Below are 23,822 nucleotides of genomic sequence, written 5' to 3' on the forward strand. Positions count from 1 at the left end.
AAAAGCTATACCACAGGTAGTACAGTGGGCTTCAGAATATTTGATAGACCTACATACTGTACAATGGCAGCTACAATGAAATCAGTAGACAGTGCTACTGAGACCACAGGCAGTACAGTATACAGTAGACAACGCTGGCCTACTAACCGAGGAAGTTAAACGGAATAAAGCAGAAGTCTACACTACTGGACTGACCACCTGCACTGACTCTCCACACTCACTCACTCGCGCATGCACGCAGACACCCACACACACAAACACTACATGTATCACAATTGCTGCTTCCAGACTTTTATTTACTATTGCTATTACTGCGCAATTTAAATACTTGTTGTATTTACTTATTGTTGTAGCATTGTCGAGAAGGAACCTATAACATTCATTGGATGGGATACGATGTGTGTCGTTTACACATGACTGATACAACTTGAAATGTAAAACGACTAAGACCACAAGCTGCACAGTATAGGCCTGGTAGTAGACAGATGGTAGATATAATAAAAGCATATTTGAATATAATATGCTTATACTACTATATGTATGCTTATACTTACATATAATAGTAGTTGGCACTTCTGAGACAACATGGTAGATACATTTCTAATCGCAGGTGCAGCGAAATGCTTATGTTTCTAGCTCCAATAGTGCAACAATATCTAGCAATACAATGACAATACACACATAATTCCAAAAAATGTATCAGAACAACCAAAATCAATATGAACAATGTCAGAGTCTGGAATATATATATGTATAAATATATATAAATGGTGTAAATAGGCAGTATGGACAATATCTGAATAGAAAAGGTGTGCACAGCAGTAGTTACTGTATATAAGATGAGCCATGACTAGACTACAGTATACTTATGAAGTGGCTCAGACAGTATGTAAACATTGTTAACTTTACCAGTGTTCAATGTCTCTATATACAGTAAATGGAGCAGCCTATAAGGTGCAGTACAGTATACCGGACGGTAGCTGGCTAGTGACTGTGTCTAAGGTGCCGGGCAGAGTACTGGGCGGTGGCCGACTAGTGATACCTGTTCAACAGTCTGATGGCCTAGACGATTTCAGATTGTCAGTGATGTGTATACTGAGGAACTTCAAGCTTTTCACCTCATCCACTGCGGCCCCTTCGATGTAGATGGGGGCGTGCTCCCTCTTGCTGTCTCCTGAAGTCCACGATTAGTTCCTTCATTTTGTTGACGTCGAGGGAGAGGTTATTTTCCTGGCACCACTCTGCCAGGGCTTTCACCTCACTGTAGGTTGTCTCGTCACTGTTTGTAATCAGGCCTACTACTGTTGTGTCGTCTGCAAACTTGATGATTGAGTTGGAGGCGTGCGTGGCCACGCAGCCATGGGTGAACAGGGAGTACAGCAGAGGGCTGAGCACGCACCCTTGTGGGGCCCCAGTGTTGAGGATCAGCGTAGTGGAGGTGTTGTTTCCTACCTCCACCACCTGCGGTGGCCTGTCAGGAAGTCCAGGACCCAGTTACACAGGGTGGGGTTCAGACCCAGGGCCCTGAGCTCAATTGCGTGATTGTTGTGCATTATTAACGTCTGTCTAAGTTACTGCCTAGATCAACCAGCCTGGACAACCGGACTACGGGTCCGGAACGACAATCCACAAACCAGGACACCCCGTGGTCAATCTTGTGGTGGGTTGCAACTTGCAACAGGAAACAGGAGACAAAGGGCTGTGAGACATGGATTTGATCCTAGACCATTAAGTGTTTGCAGGCGGTGAGTTTGAACCTTTCACCAGCAGTGGCTCAATTGAACTCAACTAGGGTATTCCTCCAAGACTACCGCAATGATACAGCTTTCGCTGGCGCATTAGCAAGCGCAAAAGAGTTGGCAGAGGAGATGGGTATTGAGCCCTGTTTCCCAGTGCATCCCACAGTCTGTCCCAGGAAGACCTCAGCAGAAATTCAAAGTACATTTCTTTAATCGGATTCTTGATTCTGCTATCCAGTCCGTAAACAAGCACGTTACGTAGCTTGAAGAGCACCACAGTGTTTTCAACATCATGTACAACATCCCCACCGTCAAGGACATGGACACTGCAGCACTCACCAGGGACTGCGCAACACTGGAGCGGGCCCTAACATACAGGGATTACAGGGACATTGACGCAAAATATCTGTGTAATGAGCTCAAAGTCTTGAGTAGGAGACTGGACAGGCAAAACCACTTGACGCACTGGAGTACATATCCAGACACCCAATGGCTTCCTTGTATCTTTTTGTCAAGAGAGACTCTATGGACTTGCCACTATATTAGTTGAGCTCGTGTTATGTTACAATATGAACCTCCAAGAAGCAGTGCATGCTTTTGCTGCCAGGAATGCCAGGTGAGTCAACCTGCCTGAATAAAAGGTAAGAGTTGATCATACACTCGCATTCATTTGTAAGATTACTCAATTATCTATCACCTGTTTACTTTGTATTTCTTTAGATTTAAACAGACTACATCCTAATCTTGCTCTCTCACTCGATTTTTCTCTCTCTCTCCCCTCTATCTCTCTGATGATTTGATTTCAGGACCATGGACCGCTACAGAGAGAAAACATTGATGACTGCAGTGCTGCACCAAAGACAAGGAAAGAGGCCACTTTAGGAGGACATAAAATAAATAAATAATAAATGCTGAAACTGATGTTGGTCAATCAAATTCGATATGTAAATAAACGAAATTCGTTAAGGCTGGGTCATTGACATGAAGTTTATTTCACACTGCTCCAGAGAAACGAGGCCTGCCATGCATTTATGAAAGCCCTTGTTTCTAAAGCTCAAATGTTCTCACTATTTTTTACAGTTTTACAGGAATATTAAAATATATGTTAAATTTGTTATATAAAAGTGCTATTTTATTGTAACAATTGTGGGGTCGTGGCATGTTTGATAACAGGTGTCATATTATTAGTGAGAAACTCTGTTTCCTGCTACAGTATAGGCTGCATAGTGATAGCAACATTGTAACTCTCCGATGCAGGGGTTAAAGTAAAATTCCCTTCTGCCTGGTAAGGGACCTCCTACGTGTGCACCAACATTTTTTTATGGGCATAATCATAGAATTACATATATAATTGGAGCCTATTTCTCCCTATTCCAGAAAAATATGTGGTAAGCTTACCTGTTTGACAGACACAATTCTGGTGTCCATAGATGTCAGTGTAGCCAAATACTCCAATACTGTCGCGTGCACTGATTAAATACCTCCGTGTCTAGGAACGGCTTGGTGCGTTTGGTTAAAACAAGAGCTAGAATTCAGTGAGGAAAGGGCAAAAAGGATATCTATTGGGCCTGTTATCTGGACCTCTGGCAGTCTCTATGGGGGTGCCACAGGGTTCAATTCTCAGGCCGACTCTCTTCTCGGTATACATCAATGATGTCGCTCTTGCTGCTGGTGATTCTCTGATCCACCTCTACGCAGACGACACCATTCTGTATACTGGCCCTTCTTTGGACACTGTGTTAACTAACCTCCAGATGAGCTTCAATGCCATACAACCCTCCTTCTGTGGCATCCAACTGCTCTTAAATGCAAGTAAAACTAAATGCATGCTCTTCAACCGATCGCTGCCCGCACCTGCCTGCCCGTCCAGCTTCACTACTCTGGACGGTTCTGACTTAGAATATGTGGACAACTACAAATACCTAGGTGTCTGGTTAGACTGTAAACTCTCATTCCAGACACAGATTAAGCATCTCCAATCCAAAATTACATCTAGAATCGGCTTCCTATTTCGCAACAAAGCATCCTTCACTCATGCTGCCGAACATACCCTCCTAAAACTGACCATCCTACCGATCCTCGACTTCGGCAATGTCATTTACAAAATAGCCTCCAACACTCAATCAATTGGATGCAGTCTATCACAGTGCCATCCATTTTGTCACCAAAGCCCCATATACTACCCACCACTGCGACCTGTACCCTTTCGTTGGCTGGCCCTCGCTTCAAACTCGTCGCCAAACCCACTGGCTCCAGGTCATCTACAAGTCTCTGCTAGGTAAAGCCCCACCTTATCTCAGCTCACTGGTCACCATAGCAGCACCCATCCGTAGCATGCGCTCCAGCAGGTATATCTCACTGGTCACCCCCAAAGTCAATTCTTCCTTTGGCCGCCTCTCCTTCCAGTTCTCTGCTGCCAATGACTGGAATGAACTGCAAAAAACACTGCGGCTGGAGACATATATCTCTCACTAGCTTTAAGCACCAGCTGTCAGAGCAGCTCACAGATCACTGCACCTGTATATAGCCAATCTGTAAATAGCCCATCCAACTACCTCATCCCCATCCCCAGTATCTCTACCATTCCAGTGTTGAATTGCTAGATTGTAATTATTTTGCCAGAATGACCTATTTATTGCCTTAGATCGGGTCCAAGTCCGGGCTCTGGCTGGGACACTCCAGGACATTCAGAGACTTGTCCCAAAGCCACAGCCACTCTTGTCTTGGCTGTGTGCTTAGGGTTGTTGTCCTGTTGGAAGGTGAACCTTCACCCCAGCTCTGGAGCAAGTTCTCATCAAGGATCTCTCAATACTCTGTTCATCTTTCCATCGAAACCTGACTTGTCTCCCAGTCCCTGCTGCTGAAAAACAACCACACAGGATGATGCTACCACCTTGCTTCACCGTAGGGATAGAAGCAGGTTTCCTCCAGACGTGACGCTTGGCATTCAGGCCAAATAGTTCAATCTGGTTTCTTTAGACCGGAGAATATTGTTTCTCATGGTCTGAGTCCTTTAGGTTCCTTTCGCCAAACTCCAAGTGGACTGTCGTGTGCCTTTTACTGAGGAGTGTCTTCCCTGGCCACTCTACCATAAAGGCCTGATTGGTGGTGCTACAGCGATGGTTGTCCTTCTGGAAGGTTCTCCCATCTCCACAGAGGAACTCTGTTCTTCCATCTCCACAGAGGAACTCTATAGCTCTGTCACCTCCCTGACCAAGGCCCTTTCCCCCGATTGCTCAGTTTGGCTGGGCAGCCAGCTCTAGGAAGAGTCTTGGTGGTTCCAAACCTCTTCCATTTAAGAATGAAGGAGGCCCCTGTGTTTTTGGGGACTTTCAATGCTGCGGACAATTTTTGGTACCCTTCCCCAGATCTGTGCCTCAAAATAGTCCTGTCTCTGAGCTCTACGGACAATTCCTTCGACCTCATGGCTCATTGCTCTGACATGCACTGTCAACTGTGTGTCGTTATATAGACAGGTGTGTGCCTTTCCAAATCATGTCCAATCAATTGAATTTGCCACAAGTGGACTCCAATCAAGTTGTAGAAACAACTTAAGGATGATCAATGGAAACAGGATGCACCTGAGCTCAATTTCAAGTCTCATAGCAAAGGGTCTGAATACTTAGGTAAATAAGGTAATTGTTTTACATTTCTCATAGATTTGCTTTTTGCTTTGTCATTATGGGCTATTGTGTGTATATTGATGAGGAAATGTTTTAATTTAAACAATTTTAGAACAAAATGTGGTAAAAGTCAAGGGGTCTGAATAATTTCTGAATGCACTGTATGTTGAAAAAAGTTAGCTCCGCCCAACCTTTCATAACCAATCAAATGAATTATCTGCCCTGGGAACACTTGAGTAAGTAAAACTGCAATGAGCCCACAATAGACTGTACAATGTAAAAATGTAACTTCACATTCAAAGAGTCAGAGTTCAGTTGGTTGACATTCGCTTTTATTGGGTTAAAAAGTTTTGGTATTTCAGCTGTTTGTCTTTTTACACATATCTTCAAATGAGCTAGCTTCTTCATCCAAACCAGGCAGACGTGTAAACGGGTCTACTGTGAGAAGTTGTATTACAACTCCAATAGATTGTTTTCCATGTATGCAATAACAAAGTCAGGAATAACAAAGTCATGTCAAAAATGTTTTTTTAATCATAAAATAAAATGTCCTTTTCAATACCTAAATGAGCAAAGAATTGATCTTGGTTACAAGTTAGCCTACTACATTTTTTAAAGTCTTTCCTATGTAGTATAGTCCTATACACCATTGTCTAATCCTATGTATCCTGCATCTGTGTCCTGCCCCAATAGTTTCCAAAAATGTTCACATTCAACACACTGAAAGTCTCTTGAGACACTGTGTTCATGTTGGTGAAATACGACAGTCTCTTCACTTGAAAAAATTATCTACAACAAACGGAACTACAACACAGTCGGTTGACATTCTTATGATATACATCATGACAGTTCACCCCTGGATGAAAAGTCCCTTTATAAGCAGATATAGTCAGATCGTCTGTGGTCTGAGACCTGGGTCGTTTTTGCTACGGTGTGCCCTAATGAAAACAACCATGGCTAAAGGCTACAAAGGCAGTTAGGCTAGTGTGATCTGAAGGGCCAGTCCTGTAGAGCACTGACAAACAAAAAGTGCAGTGACCACCCCTAACCCATCAACAGCTGCAATGAGAGGATTCAAAATTGAACATGCAACGCAGGGCCATGTTCAGTAGGCAAACATTTAGGAATGTCATGATTTGAAGTGATTCCTCTTTTTACATGTTAGAGAGGCATGTTTGTTCTACGTTCCACAACATTGTGCCATGCTGAACTTGGCCCAGGCGAGATTACTCCCAAACGATACCATATCTTCCTTCTACTGAAACACAAATATCCATGTTTACTTCGAACGACTATCTGCTGTGAGGCGTAATATTCTGTATTCTAAATGGCTTTTTAACCCCTAGACAATCATTATGGTAATTACGCCATCTAGCCCTTGGAGAGGCTAAGTGGAATTTTCACCATAGACTTAAATATTTTCAGATTTACAGAAGATAGAAGTTAGAGGCTAGAGTTCCATTTGGAATTCAGCAGTAGTAGTATATCCCGAAACCTTACTGTACACGCCAAACCTGTAATGCTGTGGCAAACTGAACCCTAAAACTACGCCAAGTTCAAAAACCTGAGTATGAAAATGACCACACAACAAAATAAACAACTTTATCACTAGTCATAAAAACATAGCAGCTAAAATAAGATAAAACTGGCAGTACACACGATAAATAACACAATATAGATCTAGAATCAGTTTACCCTACTCAAATATTACCTTCATCATTAGAGGAACAAAATTTAGATCAGTGTCTAGGGGCAACTTGAAAGTACTCCCACCCACTGTCCTCTCTCATTGCCTCTCTCTCCATTAGTGGGTCACTAAGGCACTGGTGTATACAGTCCAGCAGAGAAACTAACATTTTTTATCTGTGCGCTACATACAGTTAAAACTACCCCATCACAAGAACAAAACGAAAAAGCAACAAAGCGAAATGTGACATATTTTCCACACTTAATTAATGTTATGAAAATGTATAATTAACTTAGAAATAAAAACGCAACAATTTCAATGTAAAAGCTTCGGGAAGAGCATGCCTTTTTGTTAACAAATATTTAAATCGTTTGTTTTATTTTCTTCAAATTAGGAGAGAAAAAATCACTTGATGGCTTTCTTGTTGAGGTCAAACAGACCCTTAAGTTCCAGCATGGCCTGTTTAATGTTACCCATGAAGCGGTGGGAGTCCTAGAGAGAGAGAGAGAGAGAGAGAGAGGAAGAGAGAGAGAGAGAGAGAGAGAGAGAACTGTAAAACCAAAATTGCAGACATGGCATAATAGCATATCTAAATGGAATTGTAACACATGTAAACATACGGTCTCTGGACTAGAGTGTTTGCTGGAGATGTGGAAGTTGATGAGGTCCTCTCCAACAATGATGTAGGAAACTCCGTAACCGTCATCAGCCACCTGGAGGACACAACCGTAGATAAGCTCTGTCTTTTTAATTAGGCACCAAACTACCTGGACTTGTCCAATAGGAAATGTTCATTGTAGCTGCAAAATGTTTTTAAACATGATTATTTTGAGTGTTCTAATGAACACACACCAGGTAAGAGATCATCCTCTTCAACATTCCCTAACTGGTCCCAGATAAATTGATGACTTCATCACAAACTACCAGTTCAGATCACTATCTTTTCTCCCAAATGCTGGGTCACTGCTTGGTGAAAGACTGAGCTATTTGCTGAACATGGACGACATTGAGAAGGATTCAGCAGTGAGAGAAAAGAATACTCACCGGGCCAAAGCCTCCTCCGGAGGTGACATAATGAGGGTGTTTGACCAGGTCAAAAAGCTCCACCTGCTGCATTGGAGTCTGACTGGTGGACAGCCTCCAGGGTTCTGACAGAACCTGCAGTACACAGAAACAGACCGTTTAAAGGGACAGTTCAACCAAATTACACATTTGTATCATTGCCTTGTTTTCCTGAACTGAAAAGCAAGCTCAATTAGAATCTCCATGTACATTTATTTTAGTCCAGGACTAGGCTTAATCTGTGTTCGGGAAACCGGCGCTATGGGTTTAATAAAGTCAAGACAAGACATTGAGAGAGACGGGCTCATCTTTTTTGTGTGTGTGTCCGTAGCAACCATCACTCACCTCATGGAGGAAGGGAGAGTCCACTCCCAGGTACTTGGAGATGACGTAAAGGCAGAAGAGGTGACGGTCGATGCCCTTCCCTATCATGGCCTCACGATACATGTTCTGATGCTTCTCTGACGCCTCCTTCAGTAGTCTCATACGCTCCTCTCTCTGGGGAAAGAGAGAGTGAGAGATGAGGTGAGGTAGAACCATAAGGATGAAGGGAAAGAAGGAGGTACAAAGTCATCTTGACAATCTAGCCAAAATGTTGGGCATTGGCTTCTGCTTCTCTTTGTTCTCTTGTTATTTTTTATTAAATGAACCCATAAGAGTCTAAGCCTTATAAAGCAGGTGGAGGGGGGTTCTACTAAGCAACTGTATATGGAATTTTAAGAAGGTCATACCATGGATCCTTTAGTAATTAGATTTTTTATTTTAAGACCCCTTGAGGTATCAAAAATATATATAAAAACATTATCCCGGGTGGCGCAGTGGTTAAGGGCGCTGTACTGCAGCATCAGCTGTGGGGGTCGTAGCGCAAAATGGAGAACACCATCGTGTTCGTGAGTCTCATCTTTCATAATAGTTTGTAGGCCAAACCGTTTGAACACTACAGATGATTTTGTGAAAAGACTGATTTTCGGAATGTCTCATGGTCTGACTAACACCGCTCTAGCTCTGTCACATTTCACCGCAGATGTGGAAGTGCGACATAGGCGGATGTGGTGAGGTGAGGGGTCGATGTGAACCCTGACCCTTACCGTTTCGTCTCTGATCATGGAGCGGACGAAGGCGCAGGTCTCCATGGTGCAGGAGCGCACCGTCTCCGTACGGCCCTCTCTGAACAACCGGGTCATCGATGCCTCGTACGTTAGACAGAACTTGCCCTTATCCTGCAGAGAACATACAGTATGTAATAGTAAACATGCCGTCAGCTGTTACACATCATGGCTTAATTTTTGCCTTGTACTCCTAGGGGCAGTTTCCCTGACAGTTTAAAGTGCCATCAACACCTAGGACGATAACTGTAACGAAAACCATAACAATATCAGAAATCGTTCTAATTCAAGTGAATGTCAGCGTTCACACTACAACAATAACTACAAAAAAAACAACTGTTATCGTTGGTTCTAGCCTCGGGTCTAAGCTGTAAAGTACAATGAATGTCTTAGGAATAACCGCTCAAAAGCTCTGCGTTTGGAATGCATGTTACATTACGAAATAACTGTATAGAACATGGACATTCTACTTGCAGAATGAATGAAAATAAAATGACTCTAAGCTGCTCATTTTTTCATGGATGACACATCTGTTCTCAATACATTTTTCCCGTTCACACAACTACAATCTGTTATGAACACAGTACACCGCGTTTGGTAGACTTGACATTTTCAAATGTTTTCAAATGTTTTGTTGTTTAGAAGGAGTGCAGAGGCTGAATTTAGGTTGTGCACGCACACGCGCACTTCACAGACGAGGCATTCCCTAATGGAAATATGTAAACACATAAAGGCTAAATAAAAAGGCTGAAGCATGAGGTTGCCAATATCCATACCCCCATTGGGCTAATCATTAGCTAGATCCCGAACTCTAAAAATGGTCTTGTTACAAGTTAGCAACATATTGATGACTTTACTATCCCCCCAAAAAACACAGTGACTGTAATGTAGGCCTACTACCTGTTACAACTGCCCCGTGTACACTTGGCCCCTACGCACTCACAGTGAATAGCGCAGCGCTTACATTCAATAAAACATTAATTTTTAAGAGTTGAGAAAGAAATGTAGTAGCAATGGAAAGCTGTTGTAGAGGAAAAGTACATGTGGACAGTTCTAGCATCTTCAAAGTCCATGTTGACAGATTATTTTTTAATATGTTCAATATTTTTGGGGGTGTGGCGGAGCGGAGCTGATAAATAAATACAAGGGAAACCTTGGAGTCTACAGCGCAACGCATCACTTCCTATCCGGATGATATGTGTTCGTTTTATTTTACTTGTTCACTTTGACAAGTTAAATCTATATTCTGCTTGTCTGACTATTTGCGTGAAGATCGAACCCAGAATAATCCTAAAATATATTTGGAAGTCCCTTCACCCTGAAGTGTGCGAGCTGTAGGGCAATCTGGATGAACGCATCCGGGCTTGTGCGGCACTTCTTGATCAGACCCTTGCCAAAGTCCGTAAAGGGGTAGATGTGCGAGTCCACATCATCTGCCAGTGCCTGGGCAAACTTCAGAGAGCTCTGGATTGTACTCTGGCACTGAGGATCACAAGATCACAAGTTAACATAGAACACAAGGTTGTAAACTGGTGGCCCATGGGCCAAATCTGTCCCCACAAGTCAATTAGATGTGGCCTAAGGCTTAATGTAGTTGCTAGCCCCTGACATAGCCAATAGTAGTGTTAGCAGTAGTTCTGACGAAAGTGAAATAGAACCTCTGCAGGGATGTCCCACTGCAGCCTCTGGGGTCCGGGCAGGTTGGGGTGGGGCTCCCCGTTACAGTGGCCCTCCTCAGTGTAGCCCAGCTCCAGAGGGTCCATGCACAAGACTTGCTGAGAGACAGAGGTGAGAGGCAACATAATTGACAATACAATGACAGAGCTCAACTCTTTGGATTGAAAATCTTTCACAATATATTAAAAGGACAGCCCGCCAAATGCTCAATTCACAAATAAGCAGACTGGTTGTTGTATGGGACATACCTCCCAGAGATGGCCTATGATTGGTGCGTCGGCCCAGGCATGCTCGGCATTCAGGCCCATGGTTCCGTTCTTGAAGACGATGAGGTTGAAGGACTTGTCAAACCACCTGGGGAAGCACAGCACCATGTAAAATGTACCTTAAAGGGGCATTCTGCAGTTTGAACAATAACATAGTAGACACCCCGCCAATGATTTACTAAATCGATGAGTGATGGGACTGGAGAAATGAAACCACTCTCAAACTCATGGACAGAGCTATGATATCAATATTATAGCTTTAACCATGTTTAGAGGCTATACATTGTTTGTTTACAAGCTAAGGAAGGAGTAAAACAAGCTTATATTTGGGTTTTTAATAGGGTATGACTGCTGAACTAAGCTCATGAGTCATCTGTAAGTTATATTGTTCAATATTCAATGGAGGAGGCTATTTAATATCAATTTAAAAGGCTAAAAATGGATGTAGCAACTGCAGTGAGATTATGGTAACTGGCCTACAGAAACAGTAGCTTAGTGCCAGATCTGTTTGTGCTGTCTTGCTCCCATGCTAATTGTTTGTCGTGAAAATGACCATAGCAGTTGGCAAAACTGCACAAACAGATTTTGGACCAGGGTATACTGAAGAAACAGCACACAGTGACATAACCCACTGGGCAAACACTGGTTGAATCATTTCAACTAAATTACATTGAGCCAACGTGGACTAGATATTGAATTGACGTATGTGCCCAGTGGGAATTGTTATAATTCCTCAGGGGAATTGATAGCCTGAGCTGTCCTCATTGGCTGTCATTGGTTGGAAATTGCTCAAGCACAACCTTTGACTGGTTTCAGCCACTCACCTGTCGTAGCATTTGCCGTGGAGAAGGGACTTGGCGTAGCTGTCTAATGATTTCACCGGGTTGTCGGTCTCGTATTTCTGTTCTGAGTCGTCGAGGGTTACGAAGAAGGCAGCCTTCTCAATGGCATCCAGTGACTGCTTGTTCTTGCCGCTTCTGAAGTAGGTTTCACGTGCTTTGGCCCAAGGTGTCCTGGTGAGCAGGGTTAGAGGTTAAATAGTGGAGTGGACATTAGAGGTTGACTCAGAAGTGAAGATTCCTGTACTGTCTTGTCCTGTCAATTTTTTTCCTATACTGTCCTGATACCACAATAGTTCTATAAACCCGGAACTTTCCAGTCCCGTCCCGATAACAATCATGCCCATCCCAAGCTCACTTTTACGATCAGAAATAACTTCCTCCATTAGCTGCTCATCTATCTGTCCCCCGCTCTGCGTGAGTAGCCATCATCAATACCAGAATATATACAGTACATGGTAGCCATAGCAACTGCACCATTTGGCAGTTGTCTGCAGCTCACGTACAATTGATAACTTCCATAATACAAGATTTTGGCCCTCAACAAGATTAAATGGTCGGATGTCTTTGGCGAACCTATCCTTAACTCTTCAACTCAGATGGCATGGGTTTTAATTAAATACGAGAACAATTGGGCTTGACCGATAAGGTAGTTAGTAGAGCTATGCCACTTCAAGCCGCTTGTCCCTCTCTCCAGTTGGTGCCATGTACTCGGTTCCTTTGTTGTCAAAGAAAACTCTACCAGTGTTCTCACTATCGCCACCTATCGTTGAAAAACACAGATTAAACTGTTTTCCAAAATTTTGTTGCCCCGTCAAGAGACTTACTTACCCAAATTTGTCACACGGATTTAGACCCCTTAATTTTCTCCAAATTTTGTTACGTTACAGCCATATTCTTGAATATGAATTTACCACAGGTGGACTGCAATCAAGTTGTAGAAACGTAAAAACATTTTTTTTTAAGTTGTAGAAATGTCTCAAGGATGATCAATGGAAACAGGATGCACCGAGCTCAATTTTGAGTCTCGTAGCAAAGGGTGTGAATTCTTATGTATTTATGTTTTTATTTGCAAACTTCTAAAAACCTGTTTTCACTTTGTCATTATAGGGTATTGTGTGCAGATTGAAGATTTTTTTAATACATTTAGGAATAAGACTGTAACATAACTAAATGTGGAAACAGTCAAGGGATCTGAATACTTTCCAAATGCACATTATACAGTGTATATAATGTACAGTGCCTTCAGAAAGGATTCACACCCCTTGACCTTTTCCACTTTGTTGTGTTAACTGAGTTCGTCAATGATCTACACACAAAATACTATTTTGTCAAAGTGGAAGAACATTTCTAACATTTGTAAAAAATAAAAATAAAAATAATAATAAATAAAACACTAATATATCTTGATTAAATAAGTACTCAACCCCCTGAGTCAATACATGTTAGAATCACCTTTGGCAGTGATCACAGCTGTCAGTCTTTCTGGGTAATTCTTTGAGAGCTTTGCACACCTGGATTGTACAATATTTGCACAATATTATTAAAAAATTCTTCAGGCTCAAGATGGTTGCCGTAGAATTTCAAGCCAATTTACAGACCAGTCAGAAGTTTGGACATACCTACTCATTCAATGGTTTTCCTTTATTTTTACTATTTTCTTCATTGTAGAATAATAGTGAAGACCTCAAAACTATGAAATAACAAATATGGAATCATGTAGTAACCAAAAAAGTGTTAAACAAATCCAAATATATTTGAGTAGTCACCCTTTGCCTTGATGACAGCCTTGCACACTCACTTATGCAGCTCAACTACACCATACATTTTTTTAAAATCAGCGTTCGGCAGGATTACCAACACAGACTGACGAGCTTCTATGGCCGACCAATCCAAACTCCTCTCTTGGCATGTCCAGCCCACTCAATATCTCAGCCAATCATGGCTAGTGGGAAGGTTGCTACTTTTTCTGAGGCTTAACCAACAAGGCTCGTAATTTAACAATTGTATTTGTATTTACAGATGGCATACAAGTTTGTTATTAAGGCACATGAAAGTTCACATGTTCAAAAAGGCAATTCTGCCAAAAAACGCATTTTGATACAAAATTTAAAAATTATGTTCAAATGGCTCTCCTGTGAAGTCCTTACTTGCGACACATGCCTAGTTTCCTGAATCGCATCACATATGTTTTATTAAATAGTGTTGATGTCTTCACTATTATTCTACAATGTGGAAAATTGTAAAAATAAAGAAAAACCCTGGAATGAGTAGGTGTGTCCAAACTTTTGAATGGTACTGTATATGGGTCAAGCTACATTTTCAGATATGACATGTTTCAAATTTAGTCAGAAAGTTGTTTTCATTACAAGTTAAAGCATACTGTTCGCTAGCTAGCGAACGTTAGCTTACTGTCTCGCTAGCTAATGTGATTTTGGCCATCTATTTTATTTTTTAACATGTGCATGCCTAGACAATAGTGACCCATCCTCTTAGCTACAGTAGATTTGGCTGGGGGGTGGTTACAGCATTTATTTTACATGACCCATCAATTTAGACAAGTGTGTCTGGGTAATCATCATCTGATAATTATAAAAGATTTATACAATATATATTTTTTCTGGACACATTCTATTTTTGATATTGCTACTATGCAGATAACAAATTCACTCTACCGTTTACACCTTCTATATCCTGTGCATGTGACAAATAAAGGTAGAATTGATTTGATATAGTGTGTGTTTAACAGAGACGGTAATGTGAAGAACAACATGACCTGCATCAAAGTCAGATTAGGATGTTGTAAGGGAGTGCGTAACTAGCGGAAGGGAAGTCTGGCGCAGGAGAGCAAAACTGGGTAATCAACGGAGCAGTTTAATTCATAAAACCACCGGAAACCAGAACAACAAACAAATGGGTACAAAACCCGTCGCGCACCAGAGAAAACGTGCACATGCACTTACAATAAACAATTCTGCACAAAGACATGGGGGGAACAGAGGGTTAAATACATCACATGTAGTGAGGGAATTTAGACCAGGTGTGTGGGAAGACAAGACAAAACAAAAGGAAATGTGGCTCGATGATGGCTAGAAGACCGGCGATGCCGACCACTGATCGCCGCCCGAACAAGGAGAGGAACTGAGTTTGGCGGAAGTCGTGACAGATGAAGGCCAAGGACTAAATAAAGTCTATTTTTACACCTACTTTTTTCTACTACTTTCACCACTTTTAGTCTTGAAATCTTTGGTTGTTCACTACGCTACCTTATTCACACATGGCCTCACATGTGAATCTTTAAAGAGATGGGTGGGGATATGGCTTAAGAGGGTGTGAACAATGCTGAATGGGCATTGACCAGTGGTTCCCAAACTTTTTATAGTCCCGTACTTCTTCAAACATTCAACCTCCAGCTGCGTACCCCCTCTAGCATCAGGGTCAGCGCACTCTCAAATGTTGATTTTTGCAGTCATTGTAAGCCTGCCACACACACAATATACAAAACATATATTAAACATAAGAATGAGTGTGAGATTTTGTCACAACCCGGCTCGTGGGAAGTGACAAAGAGCTCTTATAGGACCAGGGCACAAATAATAATATAATAATAATCAATATGTTTGCTTTTCATTTAACCATCTTAAATATAAAAGCTTATTTGTTAATCGAAAATTGTGAATAACTCACTACAGGTTAATGAGAAGGGTGTGCTTGAAAGGATGCACATAACTCTGCAATGCTGGGTTGTACTGGAGAGAGTCTTAGTCTTAAATAATTTCCCACACACAGTCTGTGCCTGTATTTAGCTTTCATGCTAGTGAGGGCTGAGAATCCCCTCTCACATAGGTACGTGGTTGCAAAGGGCATCAGTGTCTTAAAAGCGCGATTTGCCAAGGCAGGATACTCTGAGTGCAGCCCAATCCAGAAATCTGGAAGTGGCTTCTTGATTAAATTAAATTCTCACAGAACCACTTGTTGCAATTTCGATGAAGCTCTCTTGTTCAGATATCAGTAAGTGGACTGGAGGCAGGGCATGAAAGGGATAACAAATCCACTTGTTTGTGTCTTCCGTTTCGGGAAAGTACCTGCGTAATTGCGCACCGAACACACTCAGGTGCTTCGCTATGTCACATTTCACGTTGTCCGTAAGCTTGAGTTCATTTGCACACAAATCATACACTGACAGAAAGACCTGTGTGTTGTCCTTGTTAATGCAGACAGAGAAGAGTTCCAACTTCTTAGTCATAACCTCAAAGTTGTCCCGCACATTGAATATAGTTGTGGAGTGTCCCTGTAATGCTAGATTCAGATAATTCTGGTGAGAAGAAACATTACCTAGATAGGCCAGTCATGTGGGAAACTCGTCATTATGCAAGATGTCAGACAAGTGAAAATGATGGTCAGTAAAGAAAACTTTAAGCTTGTCTATCAATTTTTAAAAAACGTGTCAACACTTTACCCCTTGATAACCAGCGCACTTCTGTATGTTGTAAAAGCGTTACATCGTGCAGAAAATACACGAGAGTTCAGGGTGCCTTGCTTTAACAAAGTTAACCATTTTCACTGTATTGTGCAAAATGTCTTTCAAGCTGTCAGGCATTCCCTTGGTAGCAAGAGCCTCTCGGTGGATGCTGCAGTGTACCCAAGTGGCGTTGGGAGCAACTGCTTGCACGCGCGTTACCACTCTACTATGTCTCACTGTTATGGCTTTTGCGCCATCAGTACAGCTACCAACACATCTTGACCACCAAAGTCCATTTGATGTCACAAAGCTGTACAATACTTAAAAAATATCCTCTCCTGTTGTTCTGGTTTCCAGAAGAGGATGTCTTTCTTAATTGACCCCCCCATAAATGTAACAGACCAGGAGCTGCCATGTCTGTTGACTCATCCAGCTGTAAAGCATAGAATTCACTGGCTGGTATGCGAAGCAGTAATTGTTTCAAAACATCTCCTGCCATGTCACTGATGCGTCGTGAAACAGTGTTGTTTGATGAAGTCATTGTCTGTATAGTTTTTTTGGCCTTTTCCCTCAGCATTGTCCCAGCCATATCCGCGCACCAGGAAGAATGAAGTCCTCCACAATAGTATTGGGCTTGTCTGTCCTAGCCACTCGGTCGCTCACCATATAAGACTCTTCTAGCCCCTTCTTATCAAATGGTATCTGTTGCTTTTATACATGTCTTACTACTTGAATGGTGTCTTAATTTTCGCTCAAAAAATCCTGTGGCTTATTTTTCAAATTGGCATGCTTTGTTTCTAAATGTCCGCGCAAGAGTGAAGGTTTCATCAAGTTGTTTTTTCACATATAACACACTGTGGCTGAGGAAAGGCACTACACCCAATATAAGTGAACCCCAAATCAATGTAGTTCTCATCATATTTGCGCCTCTTCGACGGTCCAACAACGTCCCTGTCTGTTGTTTGGTGCTTTCCCAGGTAAGGGGGCAGTAGCTCTTCGGCTGCATCAGATTCACAACTGTCAGTGTCTATGCTAGCTGGGCTAACAACAAATGTAGAATTACTGATGCTAGCATTGGATATACTCTTGGAAGCACAACAACTTGTGTCGTCGACAGGTGCAGGTGTAGTACTGCTGGTTGTAGCAGTACTACCAGTAGAGCTGGTATGTGTCTCTATGGATGCATGCCTTACTTTTTAAAAACCATTTATCAATTTTCGAGCAAATGGAATGAGCAGCAGACACGTTAGGCTACATACGGACCATTAGTGGAATTCCCACGAGAGAGTAACGGTTAATTTGATTGGATGTTAATTATTTGACTAGGCTACCTGTATTTGATATTGTTTTGTTGAACACTAGATAGTTTCATTTTATTTTTGGCAGTGAAATGAGGTTACTCAGACGAGAAAAAAAACTCACCCAAATGTATGGCACCATTGGAAAATATAAATGGATATTTTTTTATATGAATGTAAAGAAAATGTGAATCACATTTGTATTTGGCATACCCCCAATGGTATTGCGCATACCCCAGTTTGGGAATGCAAAACATTCAGTCTGTACTTTTGTCCAATGTAAAAAAAACACCATGTTGCTACATTAGACCGAATTGAGGTGGTGGGTCACATATTAGCCCTACACACAGTTAAAAAAATTTATGAAATGCTCCACACATTACATCATTGTGCATTACTGACAAGGGTCATGATCATTTGGTACCCAACGAAAGACAATGGACTGAAAAAGGTGAAGGACTACTTAAACAAGTCCAATAACAAACAAAACATAAACGTTTCAACTGTGACTTTTACTTTGCATGCCGTAAAATGGAAACTTAATACTGACAGCAATTTCTACTGGTACAATTAGTGGTCCCTTGTCATGCACACAAACGTAGTGTGATAGCAGGTCGGGTCAGTTCAATATTCACCAGGGGAATTAGGTACAAAGGCATCCGGCTCGTGGTCAAACTGCTCTGAACTTGAATTCACAAACAAGCAACAGTACTTAATAGTCCCATGTCAGGGCAAAATAAATGTACCTTAACATAGGAGCTACATTGGGGTATCAGGAAAACAGTAGTTTTTTTAAACTGCTACACTGGCATAAGTTACGTGTCTAGTGTAGCAAGCCAGTGAGTATGACCCAGGTGCCGTAATGACGTCGCTTCCTGTCAGAAGCCCCACCTACCTCTCCCCTGCGGTGAGCGCAGCCAGGTACTCCTCCCCTTCCTGGGGCTCGCTCTTATCAGCCAGGATCCTCTCCATCTGCTGCTCGATCTCCCGCGGCAACAGCAGGCGCCCATCGTAGAACACCCACACCTTGAAGAAGCGCCCCTTGTTGAAAATGGCGATGTGCTTGCTCTCGTCCACATGCTGAATAGTGTCTGGACATACTCAAAGGAAGGAGGGAAAGAGGGAAGAGAGGAAAGTGGGAGAGGGTGAAAGTGGGAGAGGGTGCAAGGATAGGCAGAACAGCTAATTTATGAGTTTCCAAAACAAAATTCCCTTCCCAGCGGGTAAAGCTGGTTGAAATGACGTGATTACAACAAGTTTACAACAAAGTAACTGGTTGTTATCTGGTTGTAATAATGTAATGATTTTTTGGGTTCCTTGTATGTATAATTTTTGGGTTCCTTGTACGTAAACAATGTACTGTAAACGCTGGTCCTAGTCAGAGATAATTTAATGATGATTAGGATGGCTGTGCTGGCATAGCTCTGTGATCTCAGAGGGAAGGGGGGAGGAGGGTAGAGAGAGACAGGTATTTCACAGAGCGTTATCTGCTTAAGACTTAAAGTTATAATAATCCAATAAAGATGTATAGGGAGTTTGTAGGTGGTGAATTTTGTGGAATTGGACAATATTGATAAGCCCATTTAAGTATGCGTCAAAATATCCACAACAAAAGCAAAACAATATTGGTGGTAGTCCCATTCTGTGAAATACCAAAACACCATAAGTATCATGCAGGAGGGTCGATAACCATAGTCATCTACATTGTGAGAGACAGTTTTTCTTATTCAAGTGAACATCTATCCACTTTTCAAAGGATATTCATCTTGAATAAGAAAAAGTCAAGGGGACTGGTTTATTCAATCCACAAACTAAAGCAGTGTGACTAGGGAGTGTGGGGATGGAATGAGGGTAATGGTTTTGAGTGCGAGTCCAAACGATTGTTTTTGGAGTAACTCACATAAATAATACATCTTCTACTTTTGAAGAAAGGTATGAAGACATGGCGGTGTTCAGTGCTTTCAAACAAGTGTTTGCCCAGTTAGGGGAATGGAGAAAGGGCAAAGGGGTCTACGAGATGCCAGGGACACTTTTCCATGGAGCTTTGCTCCCGAAAACAACAACCTCACACCCAGGTAACAATCTAGGCTATCTGCTTAGTTGAATTGCACCTTGAGTTATTTTATCTTTACTTGGGTGTTCATGGATTGGATCTAGGCTGAGTGCTAGGCTTTCTGCATTATACAACATTATCTCATTGCTTAGCCAAACAACTACAAAAAAACTACTAAACACTACTAAAATACTACTGTACTAATATACTACAAAATGTTACTAAAACACTACTTAAATACTGTTTTGGAAGACAATGGAAAAGGAGATGGAGACCGTAACAGACCCATGGCAAATGTACCTCTATTTTAAAAAATATCCATATTGACATTGGGTAGCCTAGTGGTTAGAGAGTTGGACTAGTAACCGAAAGGTTGCAAGTTCATATCCCTGAGCTGACAAGGTACAAATCTGTCATTCTGCCCCTGAACAGGCAGTTAACCCACTGTTCCTAGGCTGTCATTGAAAATAAGAATTTGTTCTTAACTGACTTGCCTAGTTAAATAATGGTAAAATAAAAATAAAAAAATCAATTATGGTGATCCACGACTGACTACAAATAATATTTTGTGACATTTCTGCTTTTATCATATTTTGGTCATATTTTGGGAATTTCATTTCTTCAGGAGTTTCCTCTGTTCATCTCAACAGAGCTGCACACATTCACTGAGTCATACATTACATTATATTACACTATATTTACTAATGAAATATTATACATAATTGCAACATCTAGACTATGAGCATGCAGATTTCCTCTAAAGCATGATTGGTTTGTTAATTGAGCACTCCAAACGAGTTAGAGGGATATCTTCATCAGTCCATCAACTAAAACAACTCAGAAAGTTAGTACATTGATAGATTACTTATGCCGGATATTAGGTTTGTTTCTTAAGGTGGGTCATTTCTAATTTATAAATGTATCTCTCATTAACAACTGGGTTTGAAATGTTCTTTTACAATCTTCGTATCTGAATTCACTCACTGTGATTTTCTCTGGAAAAGAGTGACTGCAATTGAAAGTGAATCATTACTGAGATTCATGGGGTGACAGAAGTCCATCGTGTTCATTTGGCACCAAATGGAGGAAAAGGAATTGAAACAGGGAGCGACTACCTGGACTCATTTTCATCTTCTGTTGCGAAACATTTAAAAAAAAAGTTTTCCTTTGTGGGCACGATCCAAACAGAGACTAGGTCAGTGAGTGTGTTTTTTCCTTATTGGACTCTGAACATTTAGGGGAAAACCCAGTGTATCGCACATGACTTGAAGCTCATTTCCTTAAAGCTGTCCAATGTGACCTTAGCCTTTGATTATTTGTTCATCTCCAAGATGGCAAAGACTTAAAGAGATAGTTCACCCAAAATTACAACTGACATGAAACACGAAAACTGCTAATACAGGACTCCAGATATTTTCCCCAGGTGCCACAAATGTTTTCTGCCCATGATTTGGTGGCACTCCAATAGAATAGATTTGAGTCATCATCTCCTTCCATGATTCCAGAAGATACAGGATAATAGTGATGATAAAGATATTGTAGCAATGATCACATATTATTCTATAATAATATGCTGTATTTATGCTGCCATACATCTAAAGCCTTTATTAAACGTATATTTGTATGTAAATGTTATTTTAAAGTAATTCACAACACTTTATTAAGAAGTGTAGCAGACTACTGAGATGGTGTTCAATAATAAAGTTGTTACATCTAACATGTCCAAGCAGGAATGCATGATTGAAAATATTTTAATATGCAACCTAATCCAGTGATTGGCATGAATTTTGGGTTGCCAATGAGACCATTTTTGTTATATTTTGCTGACATGATAGGACTTCAGAATTGACCGATTTTTTCGTTGTTCAATAGAGATGAATTTGCCTTCATCTTTATGTGCACTTATATAGGCTAGGGGTGTGAATGTTAAAGGAAATTGAATCCTTAACATTAAGAAAAAAATCCCTCACCAAAAAATCCCTAACTGTTTTATTTCCTCTTCAAAATTTAAATCACAATGCAGTTATCACAAAACTAGCATTAACAGGTCCCATCATAAATGCAACAATGATGCAACAATGCTGTAATGTTAGTAAGAGGAGATATGACTCTTTCAAATGATTTCCCATGGATATAAAGCGGTCCGCACTTCATTGTAGTTAACATATACCAGCATATGGTGTGTAATTCCTTTGCCCTGTGTTTGATTTGTGAGCTTAAACTTGGTGGGCAGGCTTTTGTTAATCATGAAACAAACAAGGCCCCTAGACCAATGAATACTACATTTTTTGTTGTTGCAGATTTCATTCTAGAATGTGCCTAGTTTAGGGGGGGACCTATTCTAAATGGCACACTATAGCAGTTATCAAAAAGCATAACATATACAAGAGGCATTAATTATTCCAAAACTGTATTTTGGGGTTGGAACACATATTTCCTTAATTTAATCAACCATTTTGATTAAGCTGTCCTGAATTTCGAAGGTTAGTTGCTTGTCTACAGTTTTGTTTGTGTATTCTATCATTTAGACTTTTTCATAGGCAATCATTTCAGCAGGAAGGTGTGTAGGGAGCGGTCGGAACGAAATTGAGTGAGAGACTTATAACAAAGAACGACATTGAGTGAGAGACGTGTAACGGAGGGAAAAGAGAATGTAAGGAGAAGAACTGATCACTTGGCTAGGTACATTTTTTGTTACGAGTCGATAATGCACATAAAAAATGAAGCAACACCAGAGTCAACAGGAATTAACGGTTGTCTTCGGGACAAAATGTCACCTACCCAAAGCAGATTCCAGATGCCGCCTACTTCATGACTGCGGTAGAACTTCATTGCCCCCCAGCGCTCATACCACACAATAGGATTTGAAGTAAATGTTATTTTATGCATTTTATTTTCTTATAATTTTAAAGGAAAACCAATGAAAAAATTGCTGTCTAAACGTTAAGAAAGTTTAAATAAAATTGGTGGGTGCTTATATTTGTCCTGTTACACATTTGTACAAGTGTGTAATGGAAATGTGTTCCTTGCATATCCCAACCCCTTACATATCCCAGACACCCACAGAGAGTGGGGTCAAGGCCAGGGTCCCCATTTTCCAGCTCTCTTGGTGCAATTGGAGTTAATTGCCTGCATTTATTTAGATCGTTTAAATAACCTACATCATGTTATTTCAAGTTATCCATTTGGAGCTCAATAGCACGTTGTAAAATAACTAGGCAATTGAAGGCATCTATGTTTTCATGTTAACTTTGATTGTGTTCAATGAAAATTATACTGTAGACCTTTCAAACGTTTTATGCAACATTACCGGCAAGTGCCTACTCTAAATTGTTGAACAGGAGTGACGAGTGTGTTGATAATATCGTTATATTATAAAAATCACGCTTTTTAACAACCTTCATAATTGGTTTTTTAAAAAAGTGTTATGCATGCCAACACATTAGGCAGAATGATGGTGTCGGATCAAAAGATTTACCATTGCAACATTATACAGTACGCTCAGTCATATGCACTGTGGTTGTTGGAAGCACGCAATAGAGTTCACAGCTGGCTATGCCTCATCGCGATTGGTTATTGCGTATCATTTGCCCCTGAAAAACATGGACAACGGCTCCAAAAACACCCAAATACGTCCTTTTAGAAACGGCATGTCTAGTGATGCAGTACAGTGATGGAAGTCTTTAGATGTTCTATAACGGTCGGTTAGTGCTAAACCCAACGCCGCTTATAGAAGAATAAAGGTAGGGCACATGAAATTGTGTCATTCTGAACTTCATCCGCAATGTTATATTCAATTTTGGTGCAACTCGAGCGATACCTCTACATCCATTCTACAGGAAACTACCAAAATAAAGGAAGCACTTGAGTAAATAAAGGATACTAAGTATATTGAAAGCATGGGGTGCTTCCACACAGGAAGTTCCAGACACTTACAGAATCTATACCAAGGTGCATTAAAGCAGTTCTCGCGGCTCGTGATGGCCCGACACCCAATAACACAGTAGCGG

The 23,822-nt window shown here is 41.1% G+C and overlaps 1 protein-coding gene across 2 annotated transcripts in view; it reads right to left on the minus strand.

Annotated features, from left to right (window-relative positions):
* Positions 1–5,672: 5,672 nt before the first annotated feature.
* The window catches only part of cpt1ab (carnitine palmitoyltransferase 1Ab (liver)), a 70,122-nt gene continuing 51,972 nt past the window's right edge, over positions 5,673–23,822 (minus strand). For both annotated transcript variants that reach the window (XM_031801202.1, XM_031801203.1), the window contains exons 10-19: positions 18,655–18,850; positions 11,985–12,173; positions 11,143–11,248; positions 10,876–10,992; positions 10,535–10,699; positions 9,200–9,331; positions 8,457–8,609; positions 8,094–8,207; positions 7,670–7,762; positions 5,673–7,541 (exon numbers count right to left, since the gene is read on the minus strand). In XM_031801202.1, coding sequence (XP_031657062.1) covers positions 7,455–7,541; positions 7,670–7,762; positions 8,094–8,207; positions 8,457–8,609; positions 9,200–9,331; positions 10,535–10,699; positions 10,876–10,992; positions 11,143–11,248; positions 11,985–12,173; positions 18,655–18,850 — 1,352 coding nt within the window. In that variant the 3' untranslated portion in view covers positions 5,673–7,454. The remainder of the gene's footprint in view (positions 7,542–7,669; positions 7,763–8,093; positions 8,208–8,456; positions 8,610–9,199; positions 9,332–10,534; positions 10,700–10,875; positions 10,993–11,142; positions 11,249–11,984; positions 12,174–18,654; positions 18,851–23,822) is intronic.

Source organism: Oncorhynchus kisutch, linkage group LG22, assembly GCF_002021735.2.
Source record: "Oncorhynchus kisutch isolate 150728-3 linkage group LG22, Okis_V2, whole genome shotgun sequence".
In the NCBI taxonomy this organism is placed as follows: Eukaryota; Metazoa; Chordata; class Actinopteri; order Salmoniformes; family Salmonidae; genus Oncorhynchus; species Oncorhynchus kisutch.